The 8,929-nt window shown below is 39.7% G+C and overlaps 1 protein-coding gene across 1 annotated transcript; it reads left to right on the top strand.

Moving 5' to 3' along the window:
* The first annotated feature begins 1,525 nt into the window (after window positions 1-1,525).
* On the top strand, window positions 1,526-2,779 carry LOC122597061. Its single transcript, XM_043769695.1, has 2 exons — window positions 1,526-2,457; window positions 2,506-2,779. The coding sequence occupies exons 1-2, from the start codon at window positions 1,526-1,528 to the stop codon at window positions 2,777-2,779; spliced, it is 1,206 nt and encodes a 401-aa protein (XP_043625630.1).
* Window positions 2,780-8,929: the final 6,150 nt, after the last annotated feature.

The raw sequence follows: 8,929 nt of genomic DNA, 5'->3' as shown, positions 1-8,929 counted from the left end.
GTCCGGAGTCGTCTAAGCATCTAATCAAGTCGTCATCTTATACCTTGTGTAACTTGTGTAGGAACACCATGTCTCAAGCAAACGGAGCTTCCGGATCAGCCCCTAGGCCAAGAATATGCATGGAGTAGAAGATCAAATGGAAGAAGAAGAAAGAGGACGACCTCAACCACCACCGGCACAAGTAGGATCCCGCATTCGCCGTACCGCAAGAATGCGTGTCGATAGCCCCGTGCGAGTAAGTCTTGGCCCTATCAATTACGCCTATGTGCCCGGTTAAGGTTATGTTGGAAGACCGGAGATGGGGACTAATGAAGAAGAAGATGAAGAAGAAGATGAGGAAGAAAATGAAGAAAGAGAAGGACTTTGAGCATCGCTTCAACCGACCCGCACGTCGTTCTCCCTCACCACCACCATCACCACCAGCCCCAAGACCTCCTCCACCGCAAAGACAAGGGGTTGCAAGGAACCACAATGAAGGGCAAATTCCAGCCCATGATCCATACATCGCTCCACGCCTTCCTCACAACCATCCATTCCATTTTGGTCCAAGGCATGAAGAGAACCTTCACCGTCCCGTGTATGGATTACCTCCTCCACCTCACTTGGGTATGATTAGGGAGGAAGGGAGAGGATTGGGACATAGCCGGAGGTCTGAGAGATGCAAGAGTGAGGGTTAGAAACCAAGAGATCTTGATGGAAAGGACGATCGGGGCAATGAGACGTGTGGATGATGATGCGTTGATGGCAATTCAGGGAGTGCGCGGGTCGAGGAAGTGATCCTTGCTATGGGATGTGTACTTGCTGTTGTGTGCACGATAGTGGCGGCTCTCATGTTTAGGGGATAGACCCGTTAGTTCTCTCGTTGGTTATTTGGTTGTATTTGTGAACAATTTCGTTTATGTTGGACTTGTAGTATTTTTATGTTGTTGTGATGATTGATGCATCATCCCTTTTTACATGTAGCAAGTTTTGTGAAACATATTTGGAAGAATATGAATGAATGCTATGTGTTGGTTATGGATATTTGATGTGTTATTACCATTATTATAGTTATCGCCATCGCAAAGTAAATAGCACAACAGGAATTCAGTTCTGACCACTTTTGGTAGAACGGCCATATCTGGAGCTCTGAGTGTCCTTTTGACTTGATTCCAGTTGGAAGAGAAAGCTAACTCACTGGGCTATATTTCATATTTTATGAGTTTTTCCCAGATCGTCCATCTCGAACCTCTAAATCGTGCCCCAAGTTCGTACTTAGGTTCTGGAAATTTTCTGAAAAAAAAAAAAAAACATGGTTGACATAATTTTAGTTGCGTAACCGCTTAAGCTATACATAAGGACGTGTGTGACGCGATTAGTAAATGGAACATGAATAGAAGTATATACTGACCTATAGGTGCAAACGAGACTTTCATGCGCTAGGAAAACTTAGGAGTTAGTCGAGTGTGATCAAAGGTTGTGAATCGGGTTTACGGCTTATAATTCTAAATACGCCTAACTAAACTATGTTCTCCTTTGTAGAGAAATGGCACCAAGAAGGGTCGATGCTGAGACAAGCGCTGAGGCTAGACGCCAAGAGGAAGAGGCTAAGCGAAGGGCTGAGTTGGCGACTCTCATATCCCAACAAATCAATGATGCCATGCCGAACATCGCCGCTCAAATTGCTGAGAATGTGACTGCTACCATCAACATGGCAAGAGGGCAAGAAGGTAGAGGAAATGCCAATGACCGAAATGCTTACAAGACTTTTACGTCTTGCAACCCAAAGGAGTTTTATGGGACGGAGGGTCCCGTTGGGTTGCTGTCTTGGTTTCAAAGCATGGAGGCAGTACTAAACATCATTGATTGTACACCCGCCGACCGTGTCAAGTTTGCGGCAAGTAAGCTTCAAGGGAGGGCACTAACCTGGTGGAACCTCCAAGTCACCACGAGAAGTGTCGCCACGATGAATGCATTGACATGGGAGCAGTTCAAAGAGGAAATGAAAAGGGAGTATTGCCCTAGACCAGCAGTTCAGAAGTTGGAAATTGAGTTTTGGAATCACACCATGAAAGGAATGGAGTTGGAGGCGTATGCGATTCGCTTCCATGAGTTGTGTGTGCTAGTGCCGGATATGGTGAACACCGAAGCAAAGAAAGTGGAAAGGTTTGTTTATGGATTGGCACCCAAAGTGAGATTGATGGTCACGACGGCGAACCCCGCCACACTGGGAGAAGCTGTGAGTTTGTCGACGAAGCTAGTCAATGATCTAGTTAGGACTGGGAAGTACTCACGAGGCGAGGCGAGTTCGAAGCAAGGTGGAGGAAACCGATTTGGTGATCATAAGGGGAGTGGGCCTGATAAGAGGCAGAAGATTGTGAGGAATTATGGTATCAATGAAGCTAACCCCAGCCCGAACCACGGGCAGACACCAAGATGCAACCGTTGTGGGAACCATCATCGTGATGAATGCAAGCAGTGCACGATTTGCCGCCGATTTGGGCACCTCGCTGCAACTTGTTGAAGTGGAATAAGAGTTGGAGGGATTCGGAATGGATGTCATGAATGTGGGAGTACCGAGCATTGGAAGAATGCATGTCCTAGATTGAGAAGGGCACAAGGCAACCGTAGGGATGGAAATGGTAACCGTGGGAACTTTAGGAATGTCGGAAATCGTGGAAACCAAGTGAACCAAGGCAATGGAAACCGAATGAATCAAGGAAATGGTGGGAACAGAGGAAATGGTGGGAATCAAGCGAACGTGGGAAATCAAGGAAATAACAACAACCAAGGAAACTGAGGAAACCAAGGAAGACAAGCAGGAGGAAGGGTCTATGCAATGGGAGTAAACGAGGCGCGTGATGACCCGAATGTCATCGTAGGTACGTTTCCATTAAATAATGTATATGCCTCTAGGTTGTTTGATTCTGGTGCCGAAAGAAGTTTTATCTCTTTTGAATTTAAGGATATGATTGGTAAGAAACCTAGTGAGCTTGATGAAACTTACTATATCGAATATGCTAATGGAAACGAGTATAGGACTAAGGAAATTATTTTTGATTGTACGTTAACTTTAGACGAGAAAGATTATAGTATAGACTTGATTCCCATCGAGATAGGAAGTTTTGATGTGATAGTAAGAATGGATTGGTTGTCTAAGATGCGTGCTGAAATACTTTGCCATGAAAGGGTCATTAGAATTCCCTTGGATAATGATGAGGTGCTTATAATACAAGGCCATCGGGCGGGAGTCCAACCCAAGATAGTGTCCTCTATGAAAGTAAGGAAATATTTACGTAAGAAATATCACACATACTTGGCACAAGTAGTGGATAAGCAAGTAAAAAGTAAGGATCCTCATAAGGTCATGGTGGTTAGGGACTTTCTAGATGTGTTCCCTGACGAACTACCTGGACTTCCACCCACGAGGCAGGTGGAGTTTACGATTGATTTAGTTCCCGGGGCAGCCCCCGTAGCTAAAGCACCGTACAGGCTAGCGCCCTCCGAGATGCGAGAACTTTCAGAGCAATTACAAGAATTGCTTGATAAAGGTTAATCCAACCTAGTTCTTCGCCATGGGGTGCTCCAATTCTTTTTGTCAAAAAGAAAGATGGATCTCTGAGGATGTGCATAGACTATAGGGAGTTGAATAAGCTGACGATCAAGAATAGGTATCCGCTGCCACGAATAGACGATTTGTTCGATCAACTTCAAGGAGCATCGCATTTCTCGAAAATCGATCTTAGATCCGGCTATCATCAGTTGAGGGTACGAGAAGAAGATGTACCTAAAACGGCTTTTAGAACGCGCTATGGACATTACGAGTTTCTGGTGATGCCATTTGGTCTCACAAATGCGCCTGCCGTTTTCATGGATCTAATGAACCGAATTTGTAGGCCATACTTGGACAAATTCGTCATAGTATTCATTGATGATATTTTGATATATTCTCATAGTAAGGATGAACATGAGAAGCATTTAAGAATAATATTGCAATTACTTAGAGACGAGAAGTTGTATGCGAAGTTTTCTAAGTGTGAATTTTGGCTCCGCCAAGTCCAATTCCTTGGACATCTCGTAGACGAAGAAGGAATTCATGTAGACCCATCTAAGATAGAGGCGATTAAGAAGTGGGAGGCACCAAAGACGCCAACGGAAGTGCGTAGCTTCCTAGGATTGGCAGGTTATTATCAAAGATTCATCCAAGGATTCTCTAAAATTGCGGTACCTCTGACCCAATTGACCCAAAAGTCAAGAGAATTCATATGGGGTGAAGAACAAGAACAGGCGTTCCAAACGCTTAAGAACATGTTGTGTGAAACACCCATACTAGCGTTGCTGGATGGAATGGAAGGATTTGTGGTATATTGTGATGCGTCGAATAAAGGACTTGGGTGCGTGCTTATGCAAAGAGACAAGGTCATTGCCTACGCGTCGAGACAATTGAAGCCACACGAGAAAAATTATTCGACACACGATCTGGAGTTAGGAGCCGTAGTATTCGCCTTGAAAATATGGCGACATTATCTCTATGGCACTAAATGCACCATATTCACCGACCACAAAAGTTTGCAACACATCTTTGATCAAAAGATGTTGAATATGAGGCAAAGGAGATGGATGGAGCTGCTGAATGACTATGAATGTGAAATCAAGTACCATCCGGGGAAGGCAAACGTCGTTGCCGATGCACTTAGTAGAAAGGTGAATACCAAGGTGCAAAGGGCAAGAATCAGCCACTTACAAGTAAGAATGTCTCTAAGAGATCTTTTCTTAGAAGACCAAGCAAAGGCCTTTGAGGGGAAGAACATTAAGGACGAAGCATTGTGTGGTATGGAAATGAGGTTTGACAAGGATGATGAAGCTATCTTATACTTCAAGGGAAGAGCATGGGTACCAAAAGTGAATGGTTTAAGGGATATACTCATGAATGAGGCTCACAATACGAAATATTCAATTCATCCAGGCGCGGATAAGATGTATCAAGGCCTAAAAAGGGATTTTTGGTGGCCTGGAATGAAAGGAGACGTAGCCCGATATGTGAGCCGATGCATGACTTGTGCGATGGTCAAAGCTGAGCACCAAAAGCCATCTGGTCTATTAAGGCAGCCAGAGATTCCCGAATGGAAGTGGGAGCAAATAGCAATGGACCTAGTGACAAAGTTGCCTCGAACAAAGAAAGGTCATGATGCTATATGGGTGATTGTTGATCGTCTTACGAAATCAGCCCATTTCATTCCCATCAAAGAAGATTGGAACACCGAGCGTTTAGCTCGCTTGTACGTTGAGAAAATTGTAACGCTACATGGTGTACCTTTGTCCATAATATCCGATCGGGATGGTAGATTTATCTCACGCTTTTGGGGTCACGTGCAAGAGGCAATGGGCACAACACTAGCATTAAGCACGGCTTACCACCCCCAAACGGATGGACAAAGTGAGCCAACAATACAAACGTTGGAGGACATGTTGAGAGCCTGTGCATTAGAATTTAGTGGAAGCTGGGATGAGCACTTGCCTTATGCCGAATTTACATACAATAATAGCTATCACTCTAGCATACAATGTGCACCGTTTGAAGCTTTATATGGACGCAAGTGTAGGTCTCCGATGTGTTGGATAGAGACGGGCGAAAGAAGTCTAGCTACCGTCGATTTTGTCCAAGAAACAACGGACAAAGTAGCTATCGTTAAAGAAAAGCTTAAAGCCGCCAGAGATCGGCAAAAGAGTTATGCGGATCAAAGAAGGAATCCCCTAGAATTTGAAGTTGGCGACAAAGTGCTCCTAAAGGTGTCGCCATGGAAAGGAACAGTGAGATTTGGTAACAGAGGAAAGTTAAGTCCTCGATACATTGGGCCATTTGAAATTGTGGCTAGAATAGGCCCCGTGGCCTATAAGTTGAAATTACCCAAGAATTGGGAGATGTTCATGACACTTTCCATGTGTCAAATTTAAAGAAATGCGTGGCGGATGATTCGAAAGTAGTTCCACTCGAGGAACTACGAGTGGAAGATAAGCTCCAATTTCGCGAGGAGCCAATAGAAGTTCTTGACCGCGATGAGAAACGCCTTAAGAGGAGCAAGATCCCTATCGTTAAAGTCAGATGGGATACAAAGCGCGGACCCGAATTTACATGGGAGCGCGAGGACTTCATACGTGAGAAATATCCGCACTTACTCCCTAAGCAAACTCAAATTCCGGGACGGAATTCTTCTAAGGGGGTAAGGATGTAACAACCGTACTTTTAATATTATATATGTACTAGTTAGGTTGTCTACGTTCCCGCAAGCCATAGTTATACTTGAAGCTAGTAGGTAATGCCCCAAATTAGTGATCTAAAGCTAATGATATGTAAAAGAATTTCCTAATGAAAATACCTCGGAACAAAAATTTTTAGAGGTGATCAATCGATACGATAATAATAACTTAAGGCTCGCAAATTGAGATACCAATCAAAATTCCTATGGATTGCCCAACAAATCAAAAATAAAACCAAATCAAGAGGATATGATCATAATAAATAAAATTTTTCAACTAAAAATATAATTGGAAGTATTATGTACGTAAAAGCGTCGAAAACTTAATAAGTAAGCATATAAGCTTGAAATTTAATACAAATTTACAACCAATGACCTATGTAACCAACTAAAAATACAAAAATATATCCACACACATAAATATACATGACTTATACACACATATATATATTCCTAACTAAAACAACCAATTACTTACATTTTACTAACAAAACACTTACAAATTAAATCCACACTTAACATATACCTACAATTATACTTATACAACAAACTTTTATATAAAAAAAAAAGTAAAACCCCTCCAAATCCCCCCCCCCATAAGGCCGCCCCCCCCCCCTACACACACATACATCCCTCCATTTCAAATTTTGCATGCCTTAAGTCTTGGAACTCACCACTCCAACAGACACTACACTCCCATTTCACACACACTAATCAATTCTCTCTCAAAACAACTCTTCTTCTCTCCCTTTTCTCTCTCTTTTTCGGCAGCCAAGAAACAAGAAGAACACCAACAAAAATCAACCTTAATACTTGATAATAATAAGGGTTGTAGGTTAGATAAACAAAGGGTTGATTCAAGAATAGTTTAAGGGTTGTTTCAAGTGTTGAATAAGGGTATTCTTGGAGATATAGGCCACGAAAATCTGCCATTTTTCATCATTTAGAAGTGATCTTCAAGGGTATATATCTTCATCTCTTTATTAGATTAGTCTTGTTCTTGTTTATATTAAAAAGGTTTTATCAAAAGATTGTGTTTTCTTCATGTTTTCTTTTGAATATACACTTGATGAGGGCAAAGTTGATAGGATCTTTCTTTCCATGCTCATGCATGTTGAATCCATGAAGAAAGATCCAAGGATTCAACTAGTTTAAGACCCAAAAGTGTGGATATAAGTTTAATAGTCCTTGATGTGATTTTTCCTTTGAAAGATGGCTATATTCATACATATTATGAAAGTAATATTTCTGGAAATATTTATAAAAATATAGATTTTATTGATAAAGTGATGGATCTATAAAAGCTAGCATCAAAAAGGTGGATATGTGTTGATAGATTGTAAAGTAACTTTTTATATAAAAAGATGAACATGATGTATAAATATTTGTATATATATTTCTGGAATATTTCATGAAAAATATATTTTTATGATGATGGATTTTTGATAGTTAAAGCTTTATGTTAAAAAGTATTGATTTAAGTGCTTATATGCTAGATTTAAGAAGGTTGGATTATTGTTTGGATTATGAGATGAAGCTAGGCTTGTCATAAGTGAAAAATGTGTTGAAATCAAAGTTAATATTCTGGAAAAATTATGGTAATAACAAAAATATGATTATGGAACCAAACAAGGCAAAATAGGCTTGAAATCGAAAACCGAAAACTTGTTAAAATGCATTTTGAGCACACACATGCACCATAACTATATGACCATGAAAATGTGATGAATATACTGGAAATATGACATATTAAAAGTATAAAACTCAAGTCATTTGATGCATGGCAAGAATAAGCTCAAAAATAGTCTTTTCGGGTCAAATAATCACCAACCGAAAGCACAAAATTGCACATAGCACACCACCAACACAATCACGACTTAGGTCATCAATATATGATGGACATTTTGGACAAAATGAAATAAGAACAAAAATCCCTTTTGAAGCATTTAAATTGGTTGAGAAATGAGGCAAAAATCACTATTTCAGTAAACGATTTTATGTTTAAAAGTCCTCAAATTATAAGAACACAAGAGAGATTGAATGGTTACAAATTTTTATTGATAAAAGTTGCCTAAAAAGGGCCTGGGATTTTAGACAAAAGCTCTTGTGATGATTTCTAAGTGTTTTTATAATTTAGTGAATTTAAAAGGGATTTTAAGTAATAAATAAATCCATAATAAATTATATAAATCATGAACTTGGACAAAATCACATAAATAGGATTAAAATAACTTAAACCTACTGGGGAAAAGTAATTTCAAGGAAAGAACCAAGTTTTATATATTTTAAGAATAACTAACTAAGTTAAAAATCACTAATTAATCACTATTATTAAATAAATAAGTAATAAAGCTTAAATAAATAAATAAATAAATAATATTACAAGTTTAAAAGCATAATACTCAGTAGATAATCAAAATATAATTATCTATAAATTTTAAAGGTAATTTAAGAACCTAAGAACAATTATAAGGAATTATTTAATTGATTAATGAATAAATGGAATAAATAATTAATTAAAATAATAATAAATCAAGGAAATTAATATAGATCAGAAAATATATTTTAAAATCCAAAATACTACTGTACCAATATCAAATAATAGTACAAAGCAAAGTGTGCAAAAGAAATCTCGCGAATCAAAGCCGAATTACCGAAATTCCAACAAACGCGCAAAAACGCTTAACGCAAAA

The sequence above is a fragment of the Erigeron canadensis genome, chromosome 4 (assembly GCF_010389155.1).
Source record: "Erigeron canadensis isolate Cc75 chromosome 4, C_canadensis_v1, whole genome shotgun sequence".
Lineage (NCBI taxonomy): Eukaryota > Viridiplantae > Streptophyta > Magnoliopsida > Asterales > Asteraceae > Erigeron > Erigeron canadensis.
The sequence above is the reverse complement of the archived record's forward strand: the minus strand, read 5'-3'. Positions and strand labels throughout refer to the sequence as shown.